This window comes from Xiphias gladius, chromosome 2, assembly GCF_016859285.1.
Source record: "Xiphias gladius isolate SHS-SW01 ecotype Sanya breed wild chromosome 2, ASM1685928v1, whole genome shotgun sequence".
Taxonomy (NCBI): domain Eukaryota; kingdom Metazoa; phylum Chordata; class Actinopteri; order Istiophoriformes; family Xiphiidae; genus Xiphias; species Xiphias gladius.
The window spans coordinates 21805159-21823856 of NC_053401.1; the positions used below are offsets into that span (position 1 = coordinate 21805159).

At 44.7% G+C, this 18698-nt stretch overlaps 1 protein-coding gene and 1 pseudogene across 4 annotated transcripts in view; one reads left to right on the forward strand and one right to left on the reverse strand.

Annotated features, from left to right (window-relative positions):
- The first annotated feature begins 425 nt into the window (after window positions 1–425).
- LOC120804098 lies at window positions 426–1728 on the forward strand (annotated as a pseudogene).
- A 5629-nt stretch (window positions 1729–7357) lies between these two features.
- osbpl8 (oxysterol binding protein-like 8) overlaps window positions 7358–18698 on the reverse strand; it is a 91928-nt gene continuing 80587 nt past the window's right edge. For 3 of the 4 annotated variants that reach the window (XM_040144278.1, XM_040144294.1, XM_040144304.1), the window contains 13 exons: window positions 18429–18613; window positions 17066–17147; window positions 16856–16954; window positions 16508–16604; window positions 16285–16383; window positions 15687–15784; window positions 14629–14718; window positions 13962–14098; window positions 13611–13796; window positions 12289–12442; window positions 9807–9909; window positions 8505–8610; window positions 7358–8416 (listed from right to left, as the gene is read on the reverse strand). In XM_040144278.1, coding sequence (XP_040000212.1) covers window positions 8287–8416; window positions 8505–8610; window positions 9807–9909; window positions 12289–12442; window positions 13611–13796; window positions 13962–14098; window positions 14629–14718; window positions 15687–15784; window positions 16285–16383; window positions 16508–16604; window positions 16856–16954; window positions 17066–17147; window positions 18429–18613 — 1566 coding nt within the window. In that variant the 3' untranslated portion in view covers window positions 7358–8286. The remainder of the gene's footprint in view (window positions 8417–8504; window positions 8611–9806; window positions 9910–12288; window positions 12443–13610; window positions 13797–13961; window positions 14099–14628; window positions 14719–15686; window positions 15785–16284; window positions 16384–16507; window positions 16605–16855; window positions 16955–17065; window positions 17148–18428; window positions 18614–18698) is intronic. The other variant, XM_040144287.1, reaches the window with a different exon arrangement.

Consider the following 18698-nt stretch of genomic DNA (forward strand, 5'->3'; position numbering starts at 1 on the left):
TTATTCCCACAACCATGCAAGCCGGATATTCACTATCCCTTGGCATGTCTAGATTTGGAATTTGTAATTCAAAGATAAATGCACACCTTGTAACTGTGTGCCACTATCATCATGTCCAAAGAATAACTCAGAGAGCGTCTCCTTCACCCTCCAATGAAAATATAAAACTTGGTTTGACAAAGACCTCGGCAGTACAACAACACCTTCAACAAACACGGGTAAGTAAGGTTTGTTAAACAACATTAAAATGGTTTATCTGTATCCAGAGGGAAGGTCCCATCTACAACTGACAGTTCTTTTAAATGCCTGATTCAAAATGAGTATTCAAATCAATAAATGATGATAGATTTTAAACAAATATTCACAAACTGTAATGTTTTAACGGTGCTATTTTAGACTTTGTCTTTTGTTCTTAATGTGTTGACATGGCAGCTGCCAGCAGTTTCCTCTCTGAAGATCAGTTTCTCTGCTCCATCTGGGCTGGGGAGCTTTTTGACAGAGGACCAGAACTGCCGGTCAAAGCCTTCATATCTGAGATGGCTGCTCAGTCCAGACAGTCCGCTGGACAGAAAGCCAGCAGCAGGTCAGAGGAACACCGTGCCAACTCCGAGGAGGTTCTCTGTAACGTCTGCACCGGCACCAACCTGAGGGCCTGGAACCTCATCAGAGAATCACAGGTCTGAAAAGACTGAAAGACTGAAACAGATCAAGAGAAAAAGAATATGAAGGAAAGAAGGCTGAGTTGGACCAGACAGGGGCTGAAATACAACAGATGATCCAGGAGGGACAACTGAAGATTCAGCAGATCAAACAGTCAGTGAAGCCCAGCATGGACGATGCAGACAAAGAGACAGCAGACTGTGCAGGTCTCTATTGTTCTAATGCGGTCTGTTGAGGGACGTCAGGCTGAGCTCATTGACATGATGAACAGAAGCAGAAAACAACAGGGGAAAAGGCTGAGAGCTTCATCAAACAACTGGAAGAGGAAATCTCCGAGCGATGAGCTGGAGCAGCTCTCACCCACTGAAGACCATCCAGCTCCTCCAAAGCCTCCCTACACACCCAGGACTGGAAGAAGGTCTAAGTCCACTCATCGTGTGAGAGGGACCGTTTGGAGAGCCTTGGCTCAGCTGGAGGAAAATCTGCTTGCTGATGCTGAACTAAAGAGGGTCCAGCAGCACGCAGGAGATGTGACTCTTGATCCTGATACAGCAGATCTCATCTGGTCTGATGATGGGGAAAAAGTGAATCGTGGGGATGTTAAGAAGAATTTCCCAGACAACGCAGGGAGATTGTCCTCTTGCACAGTCTTAGGAAAGCAGAGTTTCTCTTTAAGAAGATTTTACCAGGGGGTTCAGGTTAAAGGGAAGTGGCCAGAGAGTCGTTCAGCAGGAAGGGAGAAAACACACTGCAGCCTGAGAATACTGGACTATACGTTTAACAAATGAAAACAGAGCTCTTGCTGGCTCTTCTATCCGTCTTTGAAGTCAAAGCCAAAGAAGGGGGGGGGTGTTTGTGGATTATGAGGAGGGTCTGGTCCTCTTTTATGATGTAGATGCTGCAGCTCTCATCGACTCCTTTACTGGCTTTAACTCCACAGAGAAACTCTGTCTGTTCTTCAGCCCCTGTCCCAATGATGGTGGGAAAGAAACTCTGATCATCTCCCATCAGTCACACACGAGACTAACCATGAGATTTGATGGGGACTTTTACACATATAGAGAATGAAAGCTGAAATGAAAACTCGACCCTCTGATAAATATTTAACTTTAAATAGACTTTAAAGTTCATTCATGATTGGAAACGAACATTTAAAAAAAAAAGAAAAAAAGTTTTTCAATTTGGCTGATTTGCCTTTCCTCCCTCCCTCCCTTTGCCCCTCCGTCCTTGCTTGATTCTCTCTGTCACCTTGCTTCTTCTGCATCTTCCACGGTTTTTGTTCTTCCATGCAAATCGGTCTTTTCCTCCTGTCTTCCCTTTCTCATCTCTCCTGTAAGGCTTTTTCTTGCTTCCCTCTTTCCATTCTGTAGTCTCTCCTTTCTCTTCCTCGCTCCATCGCCGCACCAGGGTGTTGATGTAAAGCATAGAAAAGGGATAGAGTGGGGATTGATATCAGATCTTTTGTCGTTATCTGAGAGGGACAGGAAGGACTGTTCTGCTCTCTCAACCTTCGTCAACGTCCTTGGCTGAGGAGATGACACTGGAGATGCCTGGCCAGTGGATTTAAACCGCTGTCGGGAAAGACCAGGGCAGCTCAAGCTTACCTGGACATCACGTTCAAAGTCGCCCCAGATGCAGTTCGGAGACATTCAAGGGCACGATTTTGGTTTTCGTAATTCTCCCGAATTAAGTAATTTAATGGAACACTTTTGAGTAAATATGTTTCTTTGCCAATATTTGTAATGTTTAATGTTAATACTCGATAATATCTAATTTTTCAAAAATGTAACAGTGTGTGGGAACTTTAGACAGGTATTGCATCCCTTTTATCAACTGTTATAATCGTTTATCATCTCCAAAAAATTAGAAAAGTGCAAAGTTTAACGAAAAATAAATCATAAATATGTTGTTTTATGTTTCCATGTTCAGATCTGAAGCTTGTATATTCATATGTAACAGACCAAGTGTCTTGTCTCTTTAATTACTTTAGTGTATTTTAACCTCAGTTTATGCGCTCTGTGCTGACTCATGATGAATAAATAAAGTGACGCTGATTTCAAAATTGTGGAAAATATTCCATAAGAACTTGAGACATGACATTTTCTGGTAAAACGCTGCATCACTTTTTATACATTAATGTTGCCACAGCACAATCACAGTCTTTAACCTCTGGTTTCCGTCTTGCGCAAGGGCAACCGTTGCTTAAGAGATAATCCCTGCGGAGGCGGTGCCAGATTATTAGAAACCGTGAGCCTGGGGACCCAGGGTCACAGCTGGATGTAGATGTGTGGTTCAGGAAATCACACCGACGGGTCTCATCAGCTTAAACCAACTGCTGCTACGCAGGGAGAAGACTCTACCTCCCCCCCTGGTGGCGGCTGAGCTGTTTTACAGGGAACCAAATGTTTTCAAACAATGAAATTTGCAAATGATCCCCTTTGGTGATTTCATCACTTCAAATGCCAACCCATTACACCTTTTATTTATGAAGCCAAACGAAATCATAACCATTATTTCATTTGGTTACTTCAACATTTTAAACACTAGCTCTGTTAGGGGCCGATACATAATTACTGGGGTCAGCATACATGCATTTCTTTGCTCATATTACATACATTTCTAATTTTTCATTTCTTTTTCTAATTCTCATTGTTACTGTTATTACTAGTTTAGAGATGTCGCTCTGCATTTTCACAACATACAATGTTCGCGTATGACAAATAAAACCTTCGAATCCTAAAGGTACAGAAAGTAGATCTCTGATCTCTGAAAACCAAAAAACTTACACTCGGTTGGCAGTTTATTGGGTACACCTAACTAATCCGGTCTAATCCAACAGTCCTCCTTCATGAAGGTTATGATGTTCAGTTTTTATTACTACATTATACAGAGCGGCGTTTCTGCTATTTCTCCTACCCTCATTCATATAAATGGGCTGGGCAAAGTAAGAGAAACACCTGTCTCTACGACGCAGTGCAGTCCAGCAGCAGCACAAACTGCATCCTCCACAATGATCATGGAGTTGACGCAACAGCTCCTCAACATGGTTTCCACACAAACAGTAACGAACATGAACACAGGAACATTAGAACCTTGACAGAGGAGGATTCATTGCATTTACTGTTGGATTAGACTGCATTAGTTTTAGCTGTACCTAATAAACTGTCAACTCAGTGTATATGTATTCAGTTGACCCCCATCTGCGCTTGAATTAAACGAGAGGACAGAAATAAGACTTACCATGTGTTTCCTGTTATCTAGTGTGCACGTGTTTACCAGACTGGAGTGAAAAGTGTTATGGCTGAAAATCTTCAGTTACTTTGTGACGGAAAAAAAAGAAAAAGAAAAAAGATAAATCTGTTTATTTGATGAATACCAAGCAAACTAAATTCAATCTATAAAATCCGAAACCAATTCTCTTTCTCCATCATACACACTATGATTTCATTCCACGTATCAGGGTTGTTGCAACCTACTTTCATTTTATGGATCTTATTGCTATTCTGATGTTGTTTAGATGCTTTTCTCCAGTCATGCTGATTCTGGTCCCGGATTTGGACGTACATTTAATTCTCAGAGTGACATGTTCCTGTTTGCACTTGCTTTGACCTCACCTACACTTTTTATTAATTTGCATAATGATGCCTGGTTGGTGTTTTGGTCTAGATCCGATCAATGTTCCACCTCTTTGCAGTTAAACATTTTCACATAAATGGACAGAGTCTAAAAAGGGACGACAGTCGCCAGCCCTCATGCAATATCATTAAATTCAGAATGAATAATAAACGTCACGTACAGCAGCTGCAAACAATGATGCACGGAGAGAAGACCCCGGGATCTGTCATTTGTTTTTATTCTGTGGTATGTTACATGTGACCATAAACTTGTAAGAAGTTATAGTTGCCATAGAGATACAGTAAATATATTCAGGTACTCAGATAGGAAAAAGGGTACGTGTATGATAGTGGCGGCGGTGGTGGAGGGGCGGCAGTTGACATTGTGCACAAGTTGAGGACAGCTGCTTGTGTGTGATGTCAAGTAACGAGGACAGGAATAAAAGCAACTGTATGTGATTTTAAAATCGTTTCTGAAAAACAACATTAAACAAGGAAAGAAGGCTGATCTAACGCTACGAGCCGAAAAAAATCAAACATAAGCCCACATACAAAAGAGTAATAAATAAAATGCATTAATTTACAGAGACGGCAACGACAACAGACAGCGGAGATGTTTATTTCCCTCTGAATTTGGTGTGTGAGAGAGCGAGAGAGAGACAAGGACAACAACGGAGACGAGAGGTCTCTCTCCCTCCCTCCCGCTCCTGTGGCAGGAATCAGCATCCGGAAACCTACAGGTGCGTTACTATGGCGACACTTCGGGGGAGGCGGCGGGAGCTGGGCGGGGTGGTAAGCTGCGGAGCCGGAGTCAGACTCATCTTAAGGCTTCATATGGCACATCCACTCTAAAACACTACAGTTGCAGCCAGAGTCCTGGAGTCCCGGTCCAAGCAGCGATGCTTGTCTTCCTCATCATTCCCTTCCCTGCTCGTTCCCCCCGGGACGTGGACTCTGGCTACGCCTGCACGCTCCGCACCGCACCCCCCAGACCCCCCCACGTCCCTGCCGTCCTCCCATCGCCTGTGCTAAAGCCCCCATCTACCCCCTCCCCAGTCCGACTCTAGAAGGCACTGGTATGTACTTATTTCTCCACATTTTAGTATCTGGGTTCTCTGTTTCAGATGAGCGATTGAGGCAATGAGGACACACAAAAATCTACCTACAGATACACACGGGCCAGCCGGGTAACTTACGGGGGTACAGCTGGCTCCTGACGATGCTACGGGTTTTTCTGAATACCTGTGTTAGCGTTACAAAATGTTCATCGCTTAACAGTCTGCTGACGGCGGAGGCAATCGGATATGTAAACGTTGACAAGGCTAACATCATGACAGGCGAAGAGATATACAAAGTCAGTGTTCCGACGTGGTCCGCAAGTGGGTTCCACCTTTTTTCCAATGGCCTCGATCAGCAGTTACTTATTTGCACCTTTGAAGAAAATGGACTTTGTGGTAAAGAGGTCAGGTGCGAGTTCTAATATTCTGCCTTCATCCTGGGCTGATACTGAAATCTAATCAAATCCCTTTTCGAACAAAATCTTCAGTATACAAACTAGACTAGAGGGAGAATTTGTTTTTCTGGGTGGTAAATGCTAAGCACAGACCTTAACTTGGTCAGCCCTCGTAAGCCTGTCGCTTTCCAGGGTATTATGTCGGCCACTTATTTCGGAGACTTTACGTTTCCAAAAGCTGAAAGTAACTACCGCTGAATAACAGCAACATCTTGAGGCCATTTGGACACATTTTCAACGGGAACCTAAATGAGTACCCCACTAATCTGTGTTTCTTTTTCTTTTTTGCCCACGTCCATGTGTATCTACAGAGCAGTGGACAGAAAGACACACGAGGCTGAAAGACTGGCTTGTGCACGGAGCGCGCGGAGTATTGAGAACCTTGGCGCTCGAACGCCACGCGCCACTCGTGAGGTGCGAGCCGTCCCGTCGGATATTTACACAGTGAACGGGGCCGACTCCTACTCTACACGCTGAGTTTGGCTGGCTCCTGCGTACATTTGGAATGGTACACTATGGTGATAGTAGTACGTCGAAAAAGTCTATCTTCTCCTCTCGCTTACTAAAGCTTACTAAAGTTTCTACATCTAGTTTTCCTGGCTAACATCTGAGGCGCAAAAGCACTGGAAGCAACGACTGACACTGAACTCTGCCACGATGGCGCCGCAGTGAGCAGCTAGGTGGAGTGTTGAGGGTTTTCTCCTCCGTGGAGACCATCGCTTAGGCCAGTTAGTCCATGCGCGTTTCCCTGTCTTCTGCCCGTGTGGTCGCGCGATGTAAAGGCCTAATTTCAAAGAAATATTTGGGATTTATTTTGGGAATTTCACTTACACGCTTTCTTGCTGTGAGTTAGCCGAGATGACTGACACCGCTCTAGTACCTTCTGGGCTGAGTTTTAGCCGGGCACGGCAGCTACTTGGTTACCTAGCAACTTCACGATGACAAGGAATAGCCCGGCACGTGACCCCCTGCACGACCGGTTTGTGTCGTTCTCACGGTAACTCGCCGGGTAAACCGACGAGTTTCCGTGTAAAGGGCTACTTAGTGAACTTTACAGGCGCGGGAAGGTGGACGTTGTTGCCTTTGGCCGTTTCTCTCTGTGTCCGGTCCGCGTGAAAGACGGTTGTCCCGAGCAGACGGACACGGGAGTGGTATCGACTTTCTCAAGAAAACCAGCAAGCGCGTCTCCTGTTCTGTTCCTTCAACACGCCGTTAGGTCCAAGACCGCAGATCGCTTAGCTTTGGTGAAGCCACGCTTCGCCTCGCCAAGGCCAACGCCTCACTACAAACACCCCGAGTGACATATCGCACTCCCTCTACCTGAAGCTTCTTCTTTGGCCAAGCTGTCAAAGCTTCAGACCTCCTCAGAGCAGAAATGTAAAGGTATGGTCACGTGCACTTGAGTGCAAATTGAAATGATAAAGATGATAACGGTAGTAACAATTAAAAAACATTTCCAGTGCATTTGTGCCTTAAAACAAAATACTGCACATAGGCCTAATGTCCTAACCACGCTCCCGTCTGTACATGCTACCTACAGTATACAATGACGTTGTGTCAAACATCTGACTTTTTTTTTTTTTTTTAAAACATTGACTTTGTATGCAAAAGTTTTATTACACAGCAGAAATTATAGCTTCTGTTCCTTTTAACAATATCACGTGTGTTATTTGTCTCTCTCTTTTACCTACTGCGTGTTCAAAAACCCAGCCGATATGAAAGTATGTGATAATAAAAAAATAAAACTCACATAGATTTGGACCACTTTGTTTTTTTTCTCCCTTATCAACGCTTTTTGTTCCAAGCAGACAGCTATTCTCAAAGGACACACCAAGCAAGGAAACGAAACGATAAAAAAACATTAAAATCAAAGGTTTTTTTTTTTCTTTTTCATCTTTGTTAAAGTCATGGTACTCGTCGCCACGTTAAAAAGGTTCCCTGTCGCTGGAAGTGAAATGTGAATCAACAGAGCAGTTTCACTTCGTCGGAAGAAGGAAAAACCAACGGAAAAAACAAAGAACAGCTAAAAAATGACTGCTGTCTTTGCCTCCTACATCAAGGCAAATCAATAAGCTCCAGAGTGGCAGTCGAGACTTCATCACACCAAAATCTCACCTCCAACAACGCTGCTCCTCTCTGCTTTGAAATCTGTGGATCTCTCAGGAGTTTTGGAATGGACTGGCTAAAAATAAATACGAGTTTTAAAAAGTCTCTTTCTGTGTCCAAGTCTCCACTTTTCTGGACGTGTGCAGTGGGCTTGAATAAAGACAGAGAAGAAGAGAGTTGGAGGAGACAGCTGTAGTCACTTATTGTGAAAGGTCAAAGTCCACGTCTCTTAGTACCCCACTGTGACGCCAAAGGCTGAGAGTGTGTGTGTGTGTGTGTGTGTGTGTGTGTGTGTGTGTGTGTGTGTGTGTGTGTGTGTGTGTGTGTGTGTGTGTGTGTGTGTGTGTGTGTGCGCGCGTGCAAGGGCATCACTCTCTCTGTGGGGTTTGGCTGCTACTTGAAGACATAGTTGATCAGGACCTGAAGGAGGATGAGGAAAACGATGACGATGTAGTCGCGCTGCTGGAGGAAGGAGCCGCCCTCCACCCGTCCTGACGCGCGGCTCCGCAGCACGCCGATGCTCCTACAAACACACGGAAACGATGAGAGAGCGCCGGAAAGCTGGGCATCATATCACGCTCGCGGCGCGGCGCGGCGGGTTCCCTGCTCACCTGTTAATGTCCTCCTGCGTCTGCTTTATAGATTCAATGGCACTTTGAAGTTCGCTGAGGTCGGCCCCTTTTTTCCTCAGCCGACTGTTATGCTTGCTTTTGTGTCCTGCAACAAAGTGCGATAAAAAGAATTTCTGCAGTGTTCACAAAATTAAATGTAAGACTTCTTAAGGCCTTTCTAATGTATCCGGAGAAGGCGATTTTATTCTACTAGGGTCAATAAGGCCTACAATTTTTATCAAGTGCATGAAGTTGCATTGACATTTAAATCACTCTTTTGTAAATTCTTCCCAGCAGTACGTAACAATCATTTCTAGTAATATAATGAATTTTTCGTTTTGGGACATTATGACTCGATGAGCTCTCGGGCTTCAGTGGCCGTCGATACCAGCGGTTTTTGCGAAAGGTTGGATTGTGCTGACTGTAAATTCCACAAAAAAGGATTTAACTGCCTCCTCGTGATTGTGAACACAGTCACATTGTAGTTTACAGAGGAATAACATCTCCCGACAGCCCGCAAACACATTAGGAAGGAAAAAAGTATAACTAATGCTGCTAGATGAGGCAAGCAAGGCAAAGATATTCAGGACCTTTGTACATGAAATTTAAGACTTTAATACCCTCTGAGGTGTTTCCGGGAGAACTGGAATCAGTGCTTGTTATGACTTTTCAAGACTGCAGATACTCGGGGTAAAGCCGACATGTTCAAGCAATTCTGGTTTTTTTTAAAGGACAAAAATACCCTACTAGCTTAGAGTTTATCATAGTTTTAGATTTTAATATTGGGTGTGGACACTTAAACTAAAGTCAATACGCAGAACAAGCAAGTTCCTACACCATCACCCCCAATGGAAACACAGAAAGAATGACAAACACCGTCAGAGCGCGCTGTTGACCAACCTGTACAACGTTACAGCTGGCGAGTCTCGGGCTAGACTGAACACTCATTTGGCGTCGTGCAGATTTAGGCAACTGAGTTAAAACTGACGGCGTGATGACATGATGACATTTCAACATGAAGGTAGGACCTGCGTCACACTGAAATGTAGTAATGCTGCTGAAACAACAGCATACATCTTAAAAATGTTTTATTTTTCACCGAATTTAGCCCAGTTCTTACCTACAAGTTATTGGGCTGTTTTGTGTCTGTTATAATAACGGTGTGCAGTGTCTGTGATATTCAAACTATATGTTTTAGTTCAATATAACCAAATACTGACTGTTACCATAAAAAATACAGCACATTTTTTATTCCTGTTGTCCTGTAACTGGTTCACGTGTATTTGAGCGTTAGTGACTCACGTTCGCTTCCAGACGAGTCTTGACGGTCGGGTTCAGGTGAGGAGCAGCCACTCTCTGGGCTTTTGGGCTTATCACTCTTGTGTTTCCTCTTTGGCACCGTTACCTACACAAACACACACACACACACACACACACACACACACACACACACACACACACACACACACACGCAAAGATAAAGAGGTCAAAAAATAGGCCACACACACCAGCCACAACCAAATAAAAGTACACACAAACATACTGTCGACACACGTACAAGGAAAATAAACAGAGCTGTTTAAATACACATCAGTACAACAAAATGGTGCTATGATGCAGGAGTTCTCCCCCCACGCATCCTCCCATGCAAACAGGCGAGTCGGTGCAGCAATAACAGCTGTGTGACGCATGCTGTTACATCAGTGAGTTACATCCGACACACACAACCAGGATCCAAAAGTAACCAAACCTGCCAAGAGCTGGTGCATTAAAATGATGTAGTTCACAGGGATTAAACTCTGACTGCACTGCAGCTCTTACTCTTAGTGCTATTTTTAACGCGGTGCAGTTTGGCGGCCCAGAGGTCCTTGTCAGACGAAACCGGTCGATTTGAAGTTGGCAGCATAAAAAAGTAAACACCAGGAGGTCAAAACGTTCAAGTGCACAGACAACAGAGGTTTATTCCAGATAAAGAGATAAAGCTTTTCAAATATTTTTGGAAAATCACCTCTACTGAGTGATTTCTTCCAATAAGCACTGTTTGGTGAACAGGTTTCAGGTAGCATGAAGAATTTACAAAGATGTGTTTTGTTTTACCGGAGAAAATCTGAAGTCAGTTTTGATCTGACTGACTCAACTTAGAGACAGCGTCTCTGCTGGTGCCCGGTAGAGAGAGTTTGACAAATCTACGACCAAAACCTGAAAGTACTGATGGTGACAGAGAACTATCATCCCAAGAGAAACCTCACGGGCTTGGGCACTTGGCAGGTGGTTACTTTGAACACACACACACACACACACACACACACACACACAAGGAAAACATACATACAGCAATTACACTGACTGCACCACGACAGCCTTTAGTCTCTCAACAAAACTCAAACCCCCAGCAGCTCAGTTTCAGAGTCCATTAGTGAACACAACATAGAAACACACAAAATGAGGATGAGGACAGGTGAAAGGTGAGGAGGGCATGGCGGCCGCCTTGAAGCAACCAGGCATTGATGGCAGTGGTCTGTTGATGTGATGGATGAAGCTGATGAAGCTGTTCTCTCGTACGGACTTTGTATGGGATATATAACCATCTGTGAATCTTTGTTGGGTATGTTATAAATGTGCCTCTTCCCTTTTTGATTTGGTTTTGGTCTCCACCAGCTCCTGAAGGAAATTTCTGGCTCTTTAGCTGCTAAATGCTCCACTGTGCTCACCAGCTGGTCGCTAACTTTGTCTGTCTGCTGCTTGGTGCTGAGCAGGTAGTGGACGGTGGGTTTACCGGAACGTTTTCACAGAAAACGGCTGCCTGACGTGGGCTGGGAAACCAAAACAGTGAGCTGAAAGATGCTAAAACACCCTGTGGAGCTGAGAGCTACTGCAAAGTTGGTGATTATTCTGTATGAGTTCGTCACTACAAGCGACAACTTTCACGTTACACAGTGATTTGATTTATTGTTCTTATAAAAATAACGACACAGAAGTGCAATAAAATGTACTCACTCTGTACTGATATCAAATGGTGTCACAGTCGTTTGTAATAAATTTGAAGAACTATGCTCAAACACTCACTAAGGTCCAGTCATAAATTTCATGTGAAGTATTTGGTTTGGGGCGATAGATTCTGCATCAACGGGGAGACTGTTGCAGTTACGAGAGAAGACATTTTGCTGAGCTGAATGGCAAACTGCTGGGTTGACTAGAATGGCCTTATGAACTGGGATTGTTTCAAGTCACTCTCCACAAGGGAGCAGCAAATTACAGTAAACCGGGTGCAGTGTCCAGTAGTGACAGCAGGGAGGCGGTGGAGAAGCTCTAATCCTTGCCGCCCTCTTAATCACTCAGAAACCGGCTGTGACCTGATAACTTTATAGTTTTTAACAATACAAGGGCCTCCAGGCAAACAGTGTCTCCATATACCGCCGGTGTGGCACGTGTACTCGTTGTACTCCTGCATGTTGAATTATTACTTTCCTCGTCAAAAAGCCCGGGAAAGGAGGGAAATACCTTCTCACCCACTTACTTTACTACGCAGCGTGACATGCCCTTCCCTCCCGTATAGAGACAACAGCAGGTGCCAGAGCGAGACAAGAAAAAATAGAGGTAGAGAGACACAAAAGGAGCAGAGGCGACAACGGCGGTGGCAGCACAGCGATGACGACACAAAGAAGAAGCGACAATGAAGACGGCGCAACAGGTGCTGCGTGGAAGGTGGCTGAGGCGGCAAGACGCTTGCTTTTCTTTTCTTTTTTTTTTTTTTAAAGGGCGGTTTCTGATCGGGACGACCTACCTGGCACTTGCAATTGTCCCTCCGCGGCCCCTGGTTACTCAGACTAATAAGACTGCCAGAACGTACCATAGGGGTGCGGTGTCGGACCTTGGTCTGGATACAGCCATCTTTCTCAAACTGGATCAGGTCGTTGAGTGGATCCCATGGCCTCGTGCTGGTTAGGGGGACAAGAGACACAAAAAGAGAGATGAGGAGTCAGAGAGAGAGAGAGAGAGAAGGAAAAACAGTAAGAGATACAAGAGTGGAGCGTAGAAAAATAGAAAAGATGACAAAGACACACATTAAGCAGAGAAAGTATTTATATAAGACAAGAGGAGAAAAAGGAAAATGTGAAACCGAGAGAGGCAGATAAAGCAGCACAGAGAGAATGAAAGCAAAGATGGAAGTAAGAAGTAGACAGACAACAGAGAGACTGACAAGGAGAACACAAGATCCAAAGTTCCCCCCAAATTACTGCACCTGATATTACTGCACAATCCTGACACGTTTTACCAGCGAAACACATTCTCATTACACTCTGCTACCTAGAGGGCTTTCCTGTCTATCGTACACTGTATAAAGAGCTGTTTACAGAATCCACTGGTCTGCACCATCAAGAGCAGTCCAGCCTGCAGGTATATGGAATCACCACTAGATGGCACCATGTCACATGGGACAAGTCAACATGGAGAAGCATTGGGAAGCAAGTTGAATGCTTCTGAACGGTCATACATTAGTACCGACTGTAAGATGTGAATACAGAATAAGTCCTACACCAGGTCTGAGCTAGACACACTTGGTTTCTGGGTCCAGTAGCGCAGTTTTCTGTAGGGCTCTGCAAAAAAATGCGTCAAGCTCTCAGAAAAAAATCACTGTAGGCTTTTTATCTTGTGTTTGGTGAATTGAATATGATTGGTGAGCTTTTCCTATTATTCACCTCATTATTATCCATTTGGATATTCTGTAAAAATGATCAACATCCCCAGTGTCTTCTATTTAATATCAGCTTTAGGTTTTTGTCTTTTTCACTGAACGTATATTTGTCTCCTACTTGTAAGTGGAGCCCAGCCAATAAATGGGCAGACTGATATTATTGGCCGATATTAGCTTAACACAACAAATGGCATCGGCACTGACGTGTACCCACAAACAACGAACTCATTTCTGGTGGTTTACATCAGCCAAAGATCCATCGTATCACCGGTAGCTGATGGCCGTGAATTCATCCTATGGCCTAAACCCATCTTCTCGTTCGATGCAGCAGATTATTTCCGCCCGTCACTGTACTGTAACGTGACTTCAGAACCCCTGAGCTCACAGGCAGCGGGGGAATAATCACTCACTCGGCATATCTGTAATGCCACTCTCCGGTGATGGGGTCCTGCTCAAACAGGGCAGGGATCCACTCCTCGCATTTGGCTTTCCGCTCGCGGGCCGACTTCCTCTGAGCTTCCTCCAGGATGAACTTCTCGTTGGTGGCCTCGGTCTGGTCCTTGCTGTTGATGGCCCGGGTCACGTGCTGCCACAGTCTGATGGACAGAGAGAGGACCAGGCCATGTTGGTTTAGACAGTTTAGAGGCAGAAACAGAATCCATACTATGAAGGTAAAAATAAAACACACTGATGATAGAATGTGTCTTTATAGTTAGGTTAGCTTAGGTTCAGATACCAGTTGAGATAATAGTTGAGTGTACCTCTCTGATTCAAACTCTCCCTGCTCCTCTGGCGGGACAGTGCAGCGGATCAGTCGACTCTGTCTCAGCTCTGGGGTCGGGTTCCAGAAAGTGTCCACCGTCCCCGTCTTCTTGTCATTGATGAAGATCTCGCTGTCCTGTGGGTGGAGTCAAAATCTCTCTTAAAGAGAGATTCTACCCGGGTATTGCTTTATCTCTGCTAATACTCTGGTTAGAAAGAAGCGTACCATTTAAAGTTTTTGGCAAGCAATGGTGCAGTGCTTGGTCTTATGCTGACAAGGTGCATGTGGCTGGGGTTATAGCACCTGAATACTTTGGGCCTCAACAACTAGATAACCAACCACGCCAACGTTGTTTTCAGTGAATGACAGCTTTATTGTTTGATGTGAACTCTTGTCATCACCCAGAACTGTAATTTTATGACTTGTTGTTTCCTATTGTTTTAAACTTCACAATTTCATGTTCACATATTTAATTTTAAAAAAAAGCTAAAAAACAAACAAACCCCATCCTACTCAGTCACTTAGTAGGGTCACTCTAAAAAGAAACAATTCTAAGAAGGAATGAAGGAATGAAATGATAGTGTTAGTGTGACAGTGTCGTCACAGTAAGGAGAATTTTATTCCTTCAATAACACACAAGCAGTCAGTGGGAAAACGTGTCTTACCCAGTGTCCCTCTAGCGTAGCCAGCACCTCCTTTCCCAGCTTGATCTTTCCGGAGATCTGATTGACACTGTCGCTGCTGCCCAGGAATGGCTTGAGGAGTGAAAAGAGAGAGAGGAGGGGCGAGGAGGGGGAGGGAGGAGGCAGAGAGGGAAGGAAATGATTGAGGAAGAGGAGAAGGACCGGTGAGGAAAGAGCAGGAAAACCAGGGTGGGGGATGGGGATAGAATGAGAGAAGTGAGGGAAGGGCGAGGAAGGAAAAGAGAAGGGAAGAGGGGGAGGGATGGTGAGATACACGCACATATACAGTTTACTTGCTGCAGTTACTGTGGAGGAGAAAAGTCCTGTGCTTCTCTGTGTCTCACCTGACCTGCACTTTGTGTCTGTGTATGTCAAAACAATAATGCGATGGCCTGGTTCGTTGTGTTCTAGCTCTCACAGCTGAAGAAGAGGCTTCAACTGCAGCTGCCCACTATTTAAAGCCATTTATCAACAATTTAGCAACATCAGAAAGAAAGCCAGCAACTGCCATCAACTTTCAGTTCAACATGCCTAATGAACATCATGTTTCCATTAGATACACAGGACACCAATCATTCTGCTCCAGTCATCTACCTGCATCTTAAAGATGCACCACTGCAGTGTGAGCTCAGACTAGTTAAGGACCCAAATGTGTCCTAATTAGTATTTTCAATGGAAATGTGTTGACATCTCTCCGACATGTACCTGTCGCTAGTTCGTGATGGGGTAACGCGGTAGGTGGTGTGAATCAAGGTATGGAGGAGGGGGTGTTTTTCAGGGAGGGCGAAGGAGTGGAGCAGAGTGGAGTTGGTTTGGTGATGGAGCGGAGGAGTGAGACATTCAGAAACGTAATGTGAGAACCTGAGGGGTTTCCTTTTGTTTGTTTGTTTTCATACTCCTAAAAGGATCTGAGGAGTTCCCCTCGCTAAGAAGTTTATCACTGCACAGCTCTAAATGTCCACATGTCCTATTGTACCACCGCCGAAGGACCGAAGTCGTCTTCTACTCGTACATCAGTTCAGCAGAAAACACAGTTGTACCTTCAGTTTGAACTCCAGCTGTGCACTGTAGCCCGTTTTCTCGCATGCAATGGTGATCTGGCCGCCCAGCTCCAGGGTCATGGTGCCATACAGGATGCCTAGCAGATGAACAAGCACCACGAGAAATGTCAGCCGGCTCAGATCACCGGTAAACCCAGACACACACTGAAACTTTGATCACAGGATTGTTTGTTATTCTGTTTTTTTTCCACTGTGGAGCGCACTGGCACTTCAAAGTAAGAGTAGATTAAAAATTAATAGAATATGAGAAAGTAGACCACTTTGAGTAACACTCAGGTCCCGGTCTAGATATATCTTGGTATCCGACAGATATGCGAGAGATAAGAGAAACCTTCATTCTGTTTTATTTCACTGCACATGCAGTGTGCTACGACACAAATGCCGCATGAGCTTGTATTTGTTCCCTCTGCATCGATCTACTCTGCTTTCTCTTCCTCTCTGAGAGTTTCTCATGCTTTAACATTTAAACAGCGGATCAAACCTTCAGTGATCACTGACGCTGCAACAGAGTTCACACATTTTACAGGTACTAAAGCCCCACTGCTGGGTGGCCACGGTGGACAGGACGCATTCTGACCTTTACAGTGAGCGTAGGGCATGTTCATCACATAGTCCTCTCCTCGGTTGAGAAAAGTGAGCCGAGCCTCCCCGTCCAATATGGCCGACAGGGAGTTTCCTAAAATGTGAACAACGTAGTCAGTAGGGCTGAGAGCTAGTACTGCAAAGGGATAAACGTTTTGTTACACTCAAGGTTCCTGTGGGGGACGTTAATTGGATTTTAGTCGCGTGTGTGTTTGTACCATAAAACTTGGACTTGGCGAGGATGCTGCCGCTGAGGCAGAATCCATCCTTCCTGTTGCTTACATATAAGGCTGACACCGGAGGATGATGGGATACCTGAAAACACACAGTGAATGAGTCAGCTTGAATTCCGATGAGGAGGACATCTGAGCGAACTCGTTCTGGTGATTTACATCAGCCAAAGATCCATCGTATCACCGGTAGCTGATGGCCGTGAATTCGTCCTATGGCCTAAACCCATAGCGACACATGCTTTATGGGACCGATCCGTCGACGGATCAGATCGATCGATCTTTGATGACATTGTTCTTGGTGCGACTGCTGTTCTCATATAGAGCTGCTGTTACCTGCTCTGCGATGTAGAAGGTCTTGCTGTTGGTCTTCTGGTGGAGCCACATGCAGCGGAACGTCTCCCCAATAATGGGGTTGTAAGGCTTCTTCAACCCCTGTGGATTAAAAACCGACAGAAGACGCGGTGGTAGTGTAACATACTGTATGTAAAGAGTATGTGTAATCTATGTAGCTCACCAACATGGAGTCAGGTTTATTCTGCTGACCTTTGGCTTTTTGTAAAATCCAGAGACGTACCACTTCACCACCTTCTTCATGCGGTTGTAGGCGTTCTCCTCGATCGCAGCCCTGAGAAAGACATGAACAGTCAAAACTCAGACTGATGCTCCTCTAGAACACAGGACTTTACAGAATTCTCTTGATTATCTCGACCAGCTTTGTTGTTCTCCTCTTCCCGTGGTAAAGTATCCACAGAACTTCTTCAAAGCAAGCCAAGACACCCTGTATGTGTCTTGCTTTTCTTCTGACAGTAAAACACACCGAATGAACGTATCCATATGTCACATTATACAAGTCAATCTGTCGCTCAGCGTCAACTATTAATGCACATTGCAAACACAAGGATTCACCTGTAAATTAGCGTAAATAAACAAAGACGTGTCCTGATGTTAAATAAAGAGTAAACAACTGAGGACACATGGAGAAATACCTGAATATTGACCACCTCACAAACGATTTCCTGAAAAACCTTTCTGAAAAGTGTAACTTCACCCCAGCTCTGGGCCTGACTCCGCCACTCAGTCATTTCGAAAAATGCCAAACGGTGGGCAACTGCCACTGCCGAGCCATATGAGGGTCTGAAGGGACAGAGTCTAGTCCGCTGGTGCTGCTACAGCCGTCTCAAGCACAAGTCTGAACCACTGAACCAACATTTAAAAATACTACGTAGAGGGTTAGCAAAACAACGTAAACTCCGGCAAATGATGAGTCTCCATCAGTATGTATTGGAAAATGGGCGCGGTTTCACAGACTCCCACTCAAGGACGGGTGCTGGGGGAGGTTGGCCGCCCCCCCTCTGATTAGAGAGCGTTAATGTGCTTTTTTTAATCTAACTTTCATGAGGTCAGTTAGTCCCAAATGGTTGACTCCATGTCAGCGTTGGCCTTGAAAGGTTCAGGAGGATCTAAAACAGCAGAGGGCGTGTTGAGCCATTTTCAACCCATGAAATGCTGATTTTTATGACTTTGGCAGGAAATGTCCACAACACCAGCACTGATGTGATTCATCACACTACAGTCACATCATTTAGTTTACAGCTCAACAAGCATGTTAAAGGGTGCAGTACCTCTTTAATTGAACATCTTGTGTGCTCAAAATTTCAAATCTTTATCGCTCCTTTTAGTTTTTGCTTTTTTTTTTTTTTTTTTTTAATAAAAACACACCTCTTGTATCCTTTTAAAATGAAAACATTTTTCTTTGCTGTATCAGCATGGAACAGTCGCTGCATTAAGTGACATGCAGGCTGTTTTTTGCACAAATTGGAGGGTAGCAAAACAAAAACAAAGCAAAAGAGGCTCTAATTATTGTTGAAGACAAAAAGCCTTAGTGTGAAGAAAAGGCTGGACTTACTCTGAGAGGAAGTCTGCGTGGTAGTAGTAGTCGGAGAGTTTGTCCAGGAAGGATCTTGGCTCCAGGATGAAGGTGGGCAACACCACTTTGGACAGGTCCATGCCCGGTCGGACCTGCTTCAGCAAAGTCCAGATCAGAGATTTATTCTCCTCTGATACCGTCTCTGTCTGGGCAGCCTCCCCAGCCTGAAGAAGGAAAAGCACACAGTGGTAGAGGAGTCAGGATTTTTTTAGTGCATGTAGCCTGCAATAATACTGCAGGCATCTTACA